The sequence below is a fragment of the Malaclemys terrapin genome, chromosome 3 (genome assembly GCF_027887155.1).
Source record: "Malaclemys terrapin pileata isolate rMalTer1 chromosome 3, rMalTer1.hap1, whole genome shotgun sequence".
Taxonomy (NCBI): domain Eukaryota; kingdom Metazoa; phylum Chordata; order Testudines; family Emydidae; genus Malaclemys; species Malaclemys terrapin.
Window position 1 is genome coordinate 168,948,670 of NC_071507.1, and position 16,769 is coordinate 168,965,438.

At 38.7% G+C, this 16,769-nt stretch overlaps 1 protein-coding gene across 2 annotated transcripts in view; it reads right to left on the bottom strand.

Annotated features, from left to right (window-relative positions):
• Positions 1-16,769, bottom strand: part of DLGAP2 (DLG associated protein 2) — a 654,575-nt gene that overhangs the window by 313,497 nt on the left and 324,309 nt on the right. For both annotated transcript variants that reach the window (XM_054024256.1, XM_054024257.1), the window contains one exon: positions 7,828-7,860. In XM_054024256.1, the coding sequence (XP_053880231.1) occupies positions 7,828-7,860 (33 nt within the window). The remainder of the gene's footprint in view (positions 1-7,827; positions 7,861-16,769) is intronic.

Consider the following 16,769-nt stretch of genomic DNA (forward strand, 5'->3'; position numbering starts at 1 on the left):
ACCTGCTTGTAGTGTCAAAGTTTCTTTCTAATCCCTTCAATTAGAGGTTGGTCTCTGCACTAGTGCCTAAGAATTTATGTACCTAACATTTGTTTTTCTTTAATCTTTTCTAATGTAGCTGTGGACATTCTCATTATTCATGGAAGCATCTAGTGCTTTTAAAACCCACTGTAACTCTTCTCCTCAAAGGTATCTTGTGGCAATGAGTTCCACAGGTGAATTGAACATTGAGTAAAATAGTATTTCCTTTAATTAGTTTTAAATTTTCAGCCTTTGTAACTCGTTCACTGTCCTCTTGATTTGGTATAAGTACGGATAATTGAAAGGGCCCATTTTTAATAGAATTTGTTGGTTTGTACTTGTTATGTTCCTTCATTTGCATCCTCTTTAGAGTAAAGGGTCCCAATCGTTCCAATTTCTATTCATGCGATTTTTTTCTCCATGCATCTGAATTGTATTTGTCATCTGTTTCCACACCTCTGCTATTTCTACTAAATCCTTTTTGAGATGGAGTGATCGCCAGATCATCTAGCCAGACTTCTGCACATCACAGGCCACCAAACCGCACCCAGTTACCCCTGTATTGAGTGCAATGACCTGAATCAATCTAAAGTATTACAGTCCTCTGGAGACTAAGCTAGTGTGTGCCACTGGCTAAGAATAGGAGATACCAAGGTGCACTATTATGTGCCACAGGCAGAGACCAAGAGGGAATGAGGGGCATCAATTCCTGAGGCCCTTGCAATGGGAACCGATTTGGAGAGATATACCCAGATGAATCTTATCAATGGGGCCAGGATCATACCCACAGCCTCTGACATTACTCTCAAATATATGGCATAGTATTTCTTGTTCCCCACTCCCTCTTCTCATCTCAATCTTTTCCATATGCACCAGATGGAGAAAAAGTATAAAACAAATTTCATTGTTCATTTTCAGTGTGATTTAAAGGCAAGCCCTTAAATGAACATCGTCTCCCTGATGTTTGTTCTGTAACATGAAGCACTAACAGTAGTTTGTATTTGCTCTAATCAAGGTCTTTATCCTTCTGTTTTTCTGGCAGAGTTGACAGCAGCTTAGTATGGTATATTATCTTCCACTTTTTCTGCCCCTAGTTCTGAAGCCAATTGTGCATAGCCTGATGAATAAACACTCCCTCCCTCTCCTTGAATATGCAATATTCAGAGTAAAAAAAGTCTCATCAAAATATGATCGCTGGTATGTAAATTACCTTGTGAATATGTAAATGTGTGTATTTCTTAAACTCACTGAAGCAAAAGAGCGTCAGTGGCACTTCAGTGGGTACATATCTAAAAACAACATGTAAAAACAACCACCTTTTAAATTCCATATGCAAACTAAGGGCTTCATTCAACCTTTTTTGTGTATATGTGCATAAATCCAAAATCATGACAGATCCTGTAATGCTATAAGGTCCTCCAAGATCCTCCTTTTTTAGATCTGTCTGGGAGCATAGTCTGAGTGTGTGTTTGGAAGTAGTCCTGATAAACTTCCAAAGAGAAGGTTTTAAAGAAAAAGGTTATTTATCTGTTCAAAATGACACTTTATATGAAATTCTGAGTGAAAAGAAATGAAAAGTGATGATCTCCAAATAGTCACATGATTGAACATGGATACTGTTCTGACACACCGTTCATTTAAGACCAGACAGCACAGGGAGCTCTCCACATTCCACAACAATGTGAAGCTCTCATATGAATACATCAGGGCTTTTGGAAAATTCAATCCAACTGACTACACACTAAGGGATAGTTTTTCACAGGGTTGAAGCCAGCCTCCTTCTTGTAGGCCAAATTTGTGCAGGCATTTTGCACCTGCAAAAATCAATAACTCAGGGGTGGAGAGAATCTTAGTACTTATCCCTCTGAAGTGCCTGACCGGCATCCAAATGCAGGTAGTAGGTTTGTGGGTACATGCTCAGGTTGTGCCCACACATGAATTGTAAGCACAAACTGCAACAATAATTCAAGCATGGTTGCAATTACTATGGAATACTTGGCCCTAAGATCCCAATTGTAAAATCTAACCCCTTGATAACATACATTTAAGATATGATTATACTGAATACATACAAAATATATTAATTATTAAGTTGCAAAGTCAAGCATTTAAAAGTTACGATATGCTAGAATGAAAGTTAACTTAATTGACCCATCTTTTGTATATGCCTTATGATGCAGTCTTTAATTACATGATCAAACTTTTTTTCCACAAGACCCCACCTCATTCAGTATACAGGATGGACCTACTTTAGAGATGAATCAGGACTGTGTAATAAAGGAAGAGCCTGTGACAGATAGGGCAACTTCTTGCAATATAGTTGGGGGTCCATTGTTTTAAACGAATGGTTTGTGTGTGATTGTATTCTACTTCCTGCGGGAGGACTACCACAACTCCTCCTCAACAGCAACAAAAAGTGATGATTAATGCAAGTCAGCCAGGTTGAAACCCTGCCAGAGAGGTACCACCTTCTGGGAAAGCTCATATAAGAAAATTGAAACTGGATCTTTCAGAGACTAGACAAAGAAAGGATTTTTGGATAAATAGCTTGAGTTTAAACTCACTCTTGGGGTTCTTTTTAATGCAAAAAACAGACAGAACCTTCTGTCCAAGAGTGGGCTCCAATCCTTGTGGAAAGGATGGAAAGACATGACCTACTAAGGGCCACATAAGACTAATAGATGACCTTTGGTAAGCTCTTAGCAGACGTGTAGGTTCTTCTATTGTTTTAATGTGTTTTCTCTGTAATGCTTTCCCCATGAGAATAAATGTGCTTGCTTAGAAGGAGTTGTGTGATAACATAACTGCAGACAATACACTGGCCATACTGTTCTGAAAGAAAGAAAGCAAAGCACAGGTGTGCAATGAATGAGGCAAGGGATTGCAGGAAGAGAAGAGAAAAGGATGGTTTCAGGATTCAAGAAGTTGAATGCTGCCCTTGAGAACTGGATTCTATCCCTGCCTTAGCCACAGAGTTCCTCTGTGATGTTAGTCAAGTCAGTTGAACCAAACTTCTGACAGGTGATCACTAATTGTATGTTCCTCCTTTTGTAGTGCCTGATTTAGGACCTTGAGATCTGATTTGTAGAAGTGCTGAGCACTCACAACTGCAACTGTAAGTCAGCATGTCAAGTGAGCTGTGCTTTGAACACTAAAGAGCACCTTATAGGTTCAATATTGTGAAAGATCAGGTTGTAGGCATCTCAAACTGGGGATCCAAAAAAAAAAAAAAAAAAAATCATGGGATACTTTGAATTAAGTCTTCAGTTTCCTACCATTGGTGGTTCTTATTTTGTTCTGCTAGATTAAAGTCTCCTTGACTACCTGGCATTTTCATTCCATGGAAGTTCTTATACTTATACTAAGAGTCACCTCTTACTCTTTAACACCCTTTAAATGTGGACACCAAAACTTTACACCGTATTCTAGTGTCAGTCTCACCTGTAATCTATACAGAGGTAAAAATCACTTCCCTGCTTCTATTCATCATGCTCTTTATTACACATTTAAGGATTGCATTAGCCCTCTTTGCCACAACATTGCACTGAGAGTTCATGGTTAGTTGCTGATCCACTCTGACCCCTAAATCTTTTTATAGAGTCACTGTGTTCCAGGATCAGTCCCCCATTCTGTAGGTAAGGCCTATATTATTTGTTTGTTTCTGTAGAACATTGCATCTGGTTGTATTAAAATACATTGTATTTAAATAGACCCAACTTCTCAAGCAACTCAGATCACTCTTTATGACTTCTCTGTCCTCATTATTTAGCATTACACCAATATTTGTGTCACCTGCTAATTTTATCTGGAGTGATTTTACATTTACTTCTGGATCATTGGTAAAAATAGGGAATAGCCCAGGGCTAGTCCCAATCCCTGTGGAATCCCACTAGAAACACTCAAATTCAATGATGATTCCCCTTTGACAGCTACTTGTAGATTTGTCAGTTAGCTAGTTCTTTGTCCATTTAATTTGTGCTTTATTTGTATTTTATAGGGCTAATTTTTTAATCAAAATGTAGTGCAGTACTAAGTCAAACACCCTACAAAAGTCAAAGTATATTACATTTATGCAGTTACCTTTGTCAACGCAAGGAACACAATAACGATGGAATACATAAGCTACAAGCCAAAAATGGAAGTGAAAGCTTTATGAGAGTGCTGATGTGTTATTAATACTGTAAGCAATATGAAGGTGGAAAAGAATGCACAAGTCTCTCCCCATAACTTAGTTCCATACTTTTAAGGTTCTGAGTGGCTGGAGTGTGCCCAGCAACCAAATTTAGGTTTTGTTTGCTAATTTCCCAATTTTTTTAATACAGGTTTAGTGTATTTCAGAGGATAGCTCAGGAGAGTCAGGAAGAAGAAGAGCTACATCTGCCTAGAGATCACAGGGAGCAACTGCTGCTGAAGTTACTCTTCACTTCATCCATGCTCCTCAAGAACATGAGAAATTATGCTGTGCCTCAGTAAATTTTTTGTCTACAACATTTTATCTCTGTTTAAAACGTTACTGAAAGTCAGTACAGCAAGAGCAACCCTCTATGCTTAGCACCAACAAACTTTCAGCACAAGGGAACTTCCGTGAAAAAATCTGTACCATCACTCACTTCCCAAAACAGCTTGTAGCCTCTCATGGACTCCTGGAAATTAGATGCCACCAGAAGCAGCTGCAGCAATAAGGTGAGAATGTCTGTATTGTACCAGCAGATCTGACTAATGCACTCCCCCTTCCCTACTAATATGAGGAATACCTCTCAACAATTAAACATGCTAATATGGTACAGCTGCAAGTGTGACAGTCGCCATCTTAGACAGTAACAGGGATTGAACTGATGAGCTCTGGATATAAACACTTGAGTCTTTACAGCTTGTGCTAAGAACCAGGCTTTCAAGCTGAATGTTGTCACAGTCACATCCTCTGTGAGCTTAGAAAAGGCATGTTACACATACACTGAACAGTTGATTGCACAAGCAAAATGTGTGATAAACAACAAATATGAAAAGTGTATTTTAATGATTCACATGACAATTTACAGATCATAGATTTTTAAGTAAAAAAATCTGCTTTGGAGTGGCCTTTTCATCATGAGAATCACATAATCCTTATCATGCCTTCAAACAGATCATCATCAGAGTTTGAATCCCTTAACCTTCAGATCACTAGCTTAAATTCTTACTATTTGAACTGCAGGAGTAAGCACAAACTCCTTTCTAGATGAGCCACCAGAGAAGGACTTCACATGCTCTTCCCAGTGTGTTCCACAACTAGTGACTAGTCCACAGTAGAATATTGGTGATCAGGAATCCTGGATTCCTCCTGGCTCTGGACGAGCAATGTGGTTTATAGTGGTTAGAAATAGGAAAACTCAGTGTGACTAAACCAGTATGGATGGCAATGTGGTGTAGTGGATCAGATGGGGGTTTGTCATATTAAAGATCTGGTGTCCGGGCCTGCTCAACTTTGAATAAACATTCTGCTAATTTATTTTAAAAATGGGGGTTGGCGGGGAGTGTTCAGAAGCACTTTTCTAACTGTTTTCTAGGGCAGGTTCATAGCCTTAGTCAATAGTGAACATAATCGACTGGATAGGAATTTAAACAGCATTTAGAAGAGGTAAGAAACTTGCGGCAGCCTCTTTCCTAGATCAGGGAACTGCCCCCTAAGTTACAGAAGTAGTGGATGAAACAGTCTCTGCCTTCCTCCCTTGGAAATGAACAGAAGTGTATTTTCCATGACTAAAAAAAGTTGGAAGGTACTCTAAAGACAAATACTATCTATGTATAGCTGAGCAACAGTGTAGCCAATGGACAGATCCCATAGTGTTTTAGATTTCTGGAGCGGGGAGGAAGAGATAATCCAATGAAATAATTGCCAAAATGGGTAATATTTGAACTCTCATTAGTCTCTCCCTATCAATTTATTTTTCATCAAACCACAATGAAAAATTCATATAGTGCTCAAAATTATATTCTGTGTATGGGTTTTTTTGCCATTTTATTGAGACTGCTACAAAAGTGTAAAGCTAGTGTTAAAATGGAACTTCATAAAGTAACCTTAACTCTGGTGCAGCTACCACTGCTCCATAATACTATGGTTAAACCCACTGAGCTTGCTCAGCACCTGGAGATCAGTGCACTCAGAAGCAAAGAAAAAACAGACTGTAAAAATCCTTTTCACTTATCTTTACTGAACTTAATGAGTAGGCTTTAAAAACTGTAGCTAAGATTTAACAATTAGCATACCAGCAGCACTGCACTCAAGGAGTTAGTTGGCGCGCCAGAAGAAATTTCCATCTATAACAGTTTGTTTTTGCTCATCTAAACAGCTGAATAACAAGTTAATACCTGTCCCACCAACAAAACAGTCACTCACCATTTGACAGATTTTTTTTAAACACATAAAAATGAAGGGCTTGTTATTGAGTACTTTAAAAAAAAAGTCTGAACCCTGTTATTCACTTTTAAGAACACACAAATGTTTTACTTCAAGTTTGCAAAACTGAGTATGTACTTCTAGTTTTCTGGGGAAAAGTGAGCATGATTGTAGAAAGTCAGTTTAGTCATGCACAACAACAGTATTAATCCAACACACAACTGTACACTGAGATAGTAAAGTCATCAGTTTGCCACATAAGGCCACTGAACATCTGTTGAATGCTTTTCCTTTATTTGGTCTAATTTTTTATAAGCTACAGGGAAAAAGCACAGCAACTAGTACTATAGCTTTTTGGTAAAAGGAACGCAAAAATGTCAAAACAAACCTCTCAGGACGGTTAATAAATTAATATGCAGATGAAAAATGTTCTTATGAACTGGATTGTTTCATTAGTTGCAAAGCCCCAAGACTTATCACATCAGACACCATCTTTAATTCTCCTGAATACGGTTATTAGCTTCTCCTCCTCCCCAACCCAAAATATAGAAAGCTTTGTTTTGCTTTTCAGAAATTATTCTGAGCATATAAAGTACTGAAAAATTAAGCTGCCCGTCATAATCAAGCTTCTGAGTTTTGTAAAATGGCTGAAAATGGATCCATCATGGCCAGTATTTTGGATTACTTTTGACAGAGAGGTTCCAGATAGCTGGGTTAGAAGATAATTTTCCTCTTACATTTTGTTTAATAGCAATAAGGGTAATAGAATGCGAGGTTTTTCTCCAATAATGGACTATCTGCTTCAAAAAGTAAAACCCTCAGATTCACCTCAATGCTTATTTAGGTAAATCCGACATCTCATCTTGGTGTTAATTTGGCACTGAAAAATAAATATCATTGGTGCATACGTTTGCATTAATGTTATTGCCTAATTATCCTTGTTTCAAAAGCAGTATTTATTCACTTCACCTGTTAAAAAAGAGCTTCTCTTAGTACTCTGAGTTACACTAAACATGAAAATGTGACCCTTTACAGATTAACTCATCTTCATTTACATTATCCAATGTCCTTTTTTTCCAAATGATGTCTTCAAGTGCCTCATCAGTGTTTCGTATCCCAAATTATACTGGCAAACACACAAAAACTGAACAAAAAGCAAATATTTCCATTTTTACTGTAATGGAATATTTGTCCTTTAAGATAATTTCCTTCTGCCTGGAGCGTGTGCTGTGCTTTACTCAGTTTAATTTGATTCATTTTGGTATCTAGCACAGCAAAGTGTGAGTGTTTCTTGTGTTAGCATCATTTTTAATACCATGTTCAATCTACTGTTACCTGTACAAATGAACTAGCAGACTAAACAGATCACTTGAGTCAAGCCTGTGCACTTTCAGCTTTGAAAATGATTAAGAATATAGAAACACACTCACCTTCAGGCTCACCACAGAGTGTACACTGTGATTCTGAAAAGAAAAAAAAGAGAGAGATAAAAGTCATTTCTTCTGCTCATATTTGAGATCATTACTTCTGCTCAAGGGATATCAAATCACAATCATTTACAAATGTAACCCAAACTGGCAGTACTCAAATTGTGCATGAATGAGAAGTATCACAAGAATGACCATAGTGGGTCAGACCAATGGTTCATCTAGCCCAGTATCTTTCTTTCGACAGTGACCAATGCCACATGCTTCAGAGGGAATGAACAGAACAGGGAAATTATCATGTGATCCATCCTCTATCATCCAATCCTAGCATCTGACAGTCAGAGCATGGGGTTGCATCCCTGACGATCTTGGCTAATAGCTATTGATGGACCTATCCTCCATGAATTTATCTAATTCTGTATTGAGCCCTGTTATACTTTTGGCCTTCACAACATCCACTGACCACAAGTTCCAAAGATTGACTGTGCATTGTGTGAAGAAGTACTTCCTTTAGTTCGTTTTAAACCTGCTGCTGATAAATTTTATTGGGTGACCCCTGATTCTTGTGTTATGTGAAGGGTAAATAACATTTCCTTATTCACTTTCTCCATCCCACTCATGATTTTATAAATTTCTATCATATCTCCCTTTACTTGTCTCTTTTCCAAACTGAACAGTCCCAGTTTTTTAATTTCTCCTCATATGAAAGCTGTTCCATACCCTTCATCATTTTTGTTGCTCTTCTCTTCACCTTTTCAATTTTTAATATATCTTTTTTTATATGGGGTAACCAGAACTGCATGCAGTATTCAAGATGTGGCCGTACCATGATGGCATTATGATATTTACTCTCTTAGTGTCTAACCCTTTCTTAATGCTTCCTAACATTCGGTTAAGCTTTTTTGAATGCTGCTGCACATTACATGGATATTTTCCCCAAAACTACCTACAGTGACCCCCAAGATCTCTGTCTTGTGTGGTAATAGCAAATTGAAACCACATCATTTTGTATGGATAGTTGGGGTGGTGTATTCCAATGTGCATTACATTGAATGTATCAACATCGAATTTCATCTTACATTTTGTTGTCTAGTCACCCAGTTTTGTGAAATCCTTTTGTTAACTCTTTGCAGTTTGCTTTGGACTTAACTATCTTGAGTAACTTTGTGTTGTCTGCAAGCTGTGTCACCTAACTGTTTACCCCTTTTTCTGGATCATTTATGAAAATACTGAATAGCAGTCGTCCCAGCACAGATCCCTGGGGGTCACTGCTATTTACCTTGGTTCATTCTGAAAACTGAACACATATTTCTACCCTTTATTTCCTGTCTTTTAACCAGTTATTGATCTTTGCGAGAACCTTCCCTGTTATCCCATGACTGCTTACTTTGTTTAACAGTCTTTGGTGAGGGACCTTGTCAAAGGCTTTCTGAAGTTCAAGTACACAATAGCCACTGGATCCCCCTTGTCCACCTGCTTGTTGAACCCCTCAAAAGAATTCTAATAGATTGGTGAGGTATAGTTTCCCTTTACAAAGCCATGTTGACTCTTCCCCCCATCAAATCATGTTCCTCTATCTGTCTGATAATTCTGTTCCTTTACTATAGTTTCAACCAATTTGCCTGGGACTGACGTTAGGCTTACCAGCCTGTAATTGCCTGGAGCTTCTCTTAAAAATTAGGGTCACATTAGCTATCCTCCAATCATCTGGTACAGAAGCTAATTTAAAAAGTACCACAGTTCTTACTTCCGCAATTTCATATTTGAGTTCCTTCAGAATTTTTGGGTGAATACCATCTGGTCTTAGTGACTTATTACTGTTTAGTTTAATTAATTTGTTCCAAACCCTCCTCTATTGAAACCTCACTCTGGGACTGTTCTTCAGATTTGTCACTTTAAAAGAATGGCTCAGGTGTGGGAATCTCACTCAGATCATCTGCAGTGAAGATCAATGCAAATAATTCATTTAGCTTCTCTGCAACATCCATGTCTTCCTTCAGTGGTCCTTTAACACCTTAGTCATCCTGCAGCCCCACTGACTGTTTGGTAGGCTTCCTGCTTCTGGTGTACTTAATTATTTTGCTGTTAGAATTTGAAGAGCAACTAGCAAAAGACTTTTAACTTATTACACTTTTACATTTGAGTTGCCAGAGTTTATGCTCCTTTCTATTTTCCTCAGTAGGGTATTCATGACTTTCAATTTTTAAAGGATGCCTTTTTGCCTCTAACTGCCACTTTTACTCTGTTTAGCCATGGTGGCATTTTTGGTCCTCTTACAGTTTTTTTAATTTTGGGTATATATTTAATTTGAGCCTCTATTATGGTGTTAAAAAGTTTCCATGTAGCTTGCTGGCATTTCATTCTTGTGACTGTTCATTTCAATTTCCACTTAACTAGCTTCCTCATTTTTGTCTAGTTTCCCTTTCTGAAGTTAAATACTACTGTGGTCAGTTTCTGGTATTTCCCCTCACGCCCAGGATATTAAATTTGATTACATTATGGTCACTATTGCCGAGCAGTTCAGTTATATTCACCTCTTGGACCAGAACCTGTACTCCATTTAGGATTAAATCCTAAACTCCCCTTGTGGGTTCCAGGATTAGCTGCTCCAAGAAGCAGTCATTAATGGTGTCTAGAAATTTTATCTCTGCATCCCATCTTGAGGTGAATTGTATCTACTCAAATATGGGGATCGTTTAAATCCCCCCATTATTACTGAGTTTTCTATTTTTATAACCTCTCTAATCACAATTATCATGACCATCCCAGTCAGGTGGTTGATAGTATATTCTTACTGCTATACCCTTATTATTCAAGCACAAAATTTCTATCCACCGAGATTCTATGGTACAGTTTGATTCATTTAATATTTTTACTATATTTGACTATGTTTTCTTTCACATATAGTGCCACTCACCTACCAGCACAACTACTCTGTAATTCCTATATATTTTGTACCCTGGTATTACTGTGTCCCATTGATTATCATTGTTCCACCAGGTTTCTGTGATGCCTATTATATAAATAGCCTCATTTAATACCAGGCATTCAAGTCCACCCATCTTAGTATTTAGACTTCTAGCATTTGTATACAAGGACTTATACAATTGGTCACTTTTTAGTTGTCTGGCTCCATGTGATGTAATTGAATGGGACTCTTTTGTTTGACTGTTTCTCTTCAGTTCCTACTTGTACTTCAATTTCTATTCTCTCCTCTTTATCAGGATATAGAGAATCCCTGTTAACAGATCTTCTCCAATGGGATGTCTCTGTCCAACTCATGTGCTCCTCAGCACAAGTCAGCATTCCCCCAGTCAGTTTAAAATCTCTTCTACAACCTTTTTCATTTTACATTCCAGCAATGTGCTTCCATTTTGGTTTAAGTGGAGCCCATCCTTCCTGTATAGGCGCCTTCTTCCCCAAAAGGTTGCCGGCTTCCTAATACACCTAAAACCCTCCTCCCTACACCATCATCTCATCCACTCACTGAGACCCTGCAGTTCTGCCTGTCCCTGAGCATGGAACTGGAAGCATTTCAGTGAATACCATTATGGAGGTCCTGGACTATCATCTCTTACCTAAATTTGGCCTCCAGGCTCTCTCTCTTGCCTTTCCCCTATGTCATTGATACCTACATGTACCATGACCACTGACTATTCCCCAGCACTGCACATAAGTCTGTCTAGATGTCTTGAGAAATGCACAACCTTCGCACCCAACAGGCAAGTCACCATGAGAGTCTCCCGATCATCACACACTCAGCTATATGTATGTCTCATGATTGAATCCCTCATTACTATTACCTGACTCTTCCTAGTAACCGCGATTCCCTCCTCTGGAGAGAGATCTTCTGTGCAAGAGGATATCATGATATCCTGGAAGGTGAGTTCAAACTATGGGATCATTTCCCTCCTCTTCAGTTTGATGTTCTCCTTTCCCAAGACTTTCATCCTCCTCAACAGCAGAGAGGCTGTCAGACTGGCGGGTTGGACTGCTCTATTGTATCCATGAAAGTCTCATTCCATTTTTATTACACCAAAATTGCAAAAATTACTTTTAATGAAAATAAAGTTTTGTACAAGGATTTTTTTAAAAATAGGTTTTACTCAAATGGTTAAACAATGACAAATCTGACTCTCAGTTACAGCCATGAAATCCCACAGAATATAGTGGAGTGCAAGGGTGTAACTAAAAATATTTGGTCCCTTAGTATTTTGGATATGGAAAACTGCATGGAGTCATTGGCATCTGAAATCTATAATACCCTCTTAATTTTATTACTAAGAATAATAAATAATAATGGGGGCAGAGTTTATACTCTTTTCTTCCAGAAGGTTTCTAAATTCTCTGGGTCAAGTCCTGCAAATTAGTGAATAACCTGAGTTATGCCCCTCTTTAGAATATTCAGCAATAACGCTAAGGAATAAAGACCCCTGATGCTTCTGTCCCCAACGCAGCATTTGGCAAAGCATGTGAGCCCTTCTAGTCAGACCTACAACATGCTCCTTTCCTCCTCTCTCAATTGCACTGTGGGGAGCTGCCAATGCTGCTCCTCAGCAAGGAGGAGAACACAGAGACTTCTTGCAAAAGATTCCTTCTTCCTGATATCTCAACACTCACACTCACTGTTCCAGCTGAGTTTTCATCTTTACATGGCAATGAAGGGCTGCCTGTGATTAGACTGTTTGTCTTACATGTCTTTTGTATAGCAAACACAAAAAATCTCTATTCCCTGAAATACCACTACCTCTGGTGTGGTGACTGTATCAAATTGTGGGATAACTCTATAATGTAGGACAAAACCTGAAAAATACTATCATCAGTTGAAATCACAAGGAGTAATTAAATCAGTGGAATATAATGACCTTGGAAGTAGCCCATTAACATCTCTACTCCTAAATATATAGCACCATATACAGGACATAATGACCACAGTCAGTCAGAGCCTCTGCTTATTTCCCAGATGAAACATGGCACCTCCAACAGCAGAGAAATTGCTACAGCCATGCTGAGACAGAAGTTCAATACTGACTCAGAGAACACTGCCATACCCTGAATCACCATCCCAGAAGCATTTTTTTAAAACTATCCGCATATGTTGATAAGTGTTAATCTTCAAATCTACATTTTTAGATTATGTCCCTTTAAAAAAAAACAAAAAAAACCCCCTCTTCTCCTTGCCAAAATAATGTCACTCCAAGGAAGTATTTTTAAAATACTCTGCAAATAGATAAGAACAAATTGCATATAAGCAACATGTACAGCATAGATACAACCACATGAGTGAGATTTCAAGACTTCAAGCAAAAAATAAATGTGAACCAATGCATTAGTACTAAAAGTTTAGCAACTAATGTACTCATCCTCTCAGTGGTATATGTTGCAGCCTTGACTATGCTTTATCTAGGTAAATGTTACGTAAATAAATAACAGCATTCTCCCCCTCAACCTCTTTGCCTCCACCTTTTTAAAGTTTGTTTCCATCAGAATCACATGCAAGCTGTCTTGGTGATGCATATTTAAATTTTCAATTGGCAGGCACAACTTCTAAAATGCGAATAGAAAAGTATTCATTTAAATCATCCAGTAACATTATTTGTACTGTAGCAGGAACCTCAGAACTTAGTCCATAATTCATCCCTTTTATTCACTTAACTCTTATAGGCCTTCCATTGCATTTTGTCCTTTTAGGCTCTGATACCCTGAACATTTAAACGAGTATTTAACTTTAAAGCATTAGCACTTGTGAGTAGTTATTACGTATTACTCAACTTGTGTAATTAAATAATTAAGAACAAGACACAATAAAATGATTGTTTTAACAGGTTTATTTAATTTTATTTCATGTTTCTTATTCTTGCTATATTAATGTGAACAATCTGTCTGATGGGTGGTAAAGTCAGATACACTTATAAGCAGTTCCTTCTGGAAAACTCTGAAACTGATTTAAAAAACAACAACACCACCACCACCACCACCACCACCACAGCCCTAAAGCAGTAATGGAAGAACCTCAAGAGTTTCAATATGACTGATTGAGACATGGCGCCCAAATACATTAGCTTGACTAAATTATCTCATCTTCTTTGGCTTAAAGGCCCAATCCAATTCCTACTGAATGGCAAATAGTGGACTGGGTTTAAAATCCCCTAGAAGCTGTTAGTCTTGACATTAAGGAAGAACTACCTCTGTGTAGGAAAAGGGGCATGGGGACTGAATTGATTACCAGCTTGACATTTACAGTGAATCCATGATATTATCCAATTTATAGAAGTATCTCTCAAGACAGAGAGCTAAGTCTGACAAGGCAATCAGAATCGTATAACAGGAAACCAGCAAGCCCTTCCTATATTTTAATACTGTCAGTTGGGTGTAACATGGGAAACTGAGATGTTTGAGAAGAAAAAGAAGGAAGTTAACAGTGTAGGTAACAGTACAGTTGGTAGATGGTCCAGAAGACTAAACAAAGGGTAAAACAGTGTAAAAAAAGATAGTAACATATGTTGTGTGCAGTTTAGTAAGCGAGTGATACTGACAAACATGTTGAGGGTTGCTAAGGCAGAGCAGAGGTGGACATACTGACTGCCTCAGTGCCACTATCAGTGGAAAGTTAGAAAACATATACCAGCGTAAAGCTTAAAAACTAATTTAAACCAGAAAAAAGAAGAACAGGAGTACTTGTGGCACCTTAGAGACTAACAAATTTATTAGAGCATAAGCTTTCGTGGACTACAGCCCACTTCTTCGGATGCATATAGAATGAAACATATATTGAGGAGATATATATACACACATACAGAGAGCATAAACAGGTGGGAGTTGTCTTACCAACACTGAGAGGCCAATTAATTAAGAGAAAAAAAACTTTTGAAGTGATAATCAAGATAGTCCAGTACAGACAGTTTGATAAGAAGTGAGAGCATACTTACAAGGGGAGATAGATTCAATGTTTGTAATGGCTCAGCCATTCCCAGTCCTTATTCAAACCGGAGTTAATTGTGTCTAGTTTGCATATCAATTCCAGCTCAGCAGTCTCTCGTTGGAGTCTGTTTTTGAAGTTTTTCTGTTGTAATATAGCCACTCACAGGTCTGTCACTGAATGACCAGACAGGTTAAAGTGTTCTCCCACTGGTTTTTGAGTATTTTGATTCCTGATGTCAGATTTGTGTCCATTAATTCTTTTGCGTAGAGACTGTCCGGTTTGGCCAATGTACATGGCAGAGGGGCACTGCTGGCACATGATGGCATATATCACATTGGTAGATGTGCAGGTGAACGAACACCTGATGGTATGGCTGATGTGATTAGGCCCTATGATGATGTCACTTGAATAGATATGTGGACAGAGTTGGCATCGGGGTTTGTTACAAGGATAGGTTCCTGGGTTAGTGGTTTTGTTCAGTGATGTGTGGTTGCTGGTGAGTATTTGCTTTAGGTTGGGGGGTTGTCTGTAAGCGAGGACAGGTCTGTCTCCCAAGATCTGTGAGAGTAAAGGATCATCTTTCAGGATAGGTTGTAGATCTCTGATGATGCGCTGGAGAGGTTTTAGTTGGGGGCTGAAGGTGACAGCTAGTGGTGTTCTGTTATTTTCTTTGTTGGGCCTGTCTTGTAGGAGGTGACTTCTGGGTACTCGTCTGGCTCTGTCAATCTGTTTTTTCACTTCAGCAGGTGGGTATTGTAGTTTTAAGAATGCTTGATAGAGATCTTGTAGGTGCTTGTCTCTATCCGAGGGATTGGAGCAAATGCGGTTATATCTTAGAGCTTGGCTGTAGACAATGGATCGTGTGGTGTGTCCTGGATGGAAGCTGGAGGCATGTAGGTAAGTGTAGCGGTCAGTAGGTTTCCGGTATAGGGTGGTATTTATGTGACCATCGCTTATTAGCACAGTAGTGTCCAGGAAATGGACCGCTTGTGTGGATTGATCTAGGCTGAGGTTGATGGTGGGATGGAAATTATTGAAATCATGGTGAAATTCCTCAAGGGCTTCTTTTCAGTACTCCTGTTCTTCTTTTTGCGGATACAGACTAACACGCTGCTACTCTGAAACCTGTCAATTTAAACCAGGTGACACAGGCTTGTTTCTGGGTCACTGATGGGTGAATGATGCAAGGGGCAGCTCAGAAGATTTTTTTTTTTGAAGTCTTTCTTGAGGTTTCATTGACAGAGGCAGCAGACCATGCATAGCTGCTTATATTGATCTCTGGGAAAGAATGGGCTCCAGACTCAGAACTTCTGGCTCGTTTGCTGACCCTGTGTGTTTTATTAACAACTGCTATTCTGGTTCGTAGGTTTTCACAGCATGACCAGTGTGGCGCTCTCTCATTATTCTCAAGAATTCTCAGCACTGTTTTCAAAAGGTCCTCATTCACTGATGTAATCACTATTCACTGATGGCATCACCATCCTCTTCCTCCCCTGTTTCTAATGCATCATAGTACCAGTTTGTTTGTTTGGCCAATATTGCTACAGGATTGCTGTAAATCTGTAGCAGAGTATCTCCTCTAATAGCATGCATTGAAAAATAAGGCTCAACCACCACGGCTGATGCCAGGTAGAGCTTTCCTATCAAGACTTCACTGGCACTTTCTTCCCAGATTTGTTAGTTTCAGGTCCTTGCTATAAGCAAGTCATAAGCTTCCTCTTTCACCTCTCAGCACACTCAGAGAAGGCTGACGGGATTTTCATTTTGAATTTCTCAATTCTTGCCCTGCTGAGAATGAAAAACACTTGAATTGACTGCGATGTCTCTGTGTGGATTGGGAGAAAGCAGACTAAGTGGATGTTGATGATTCATAAGTGATCTTATGCTTACAAATTTCCTCTATTCCAACCAGCTACTTGGGGCGGACCAGGCCTCCTTAAAGTTTTGCTTGGCTCATCAATCACAAAAATAAAAACAAGACTTGTTCTATTAGACATGTATATAAGAAAATGTTTGAGAGACT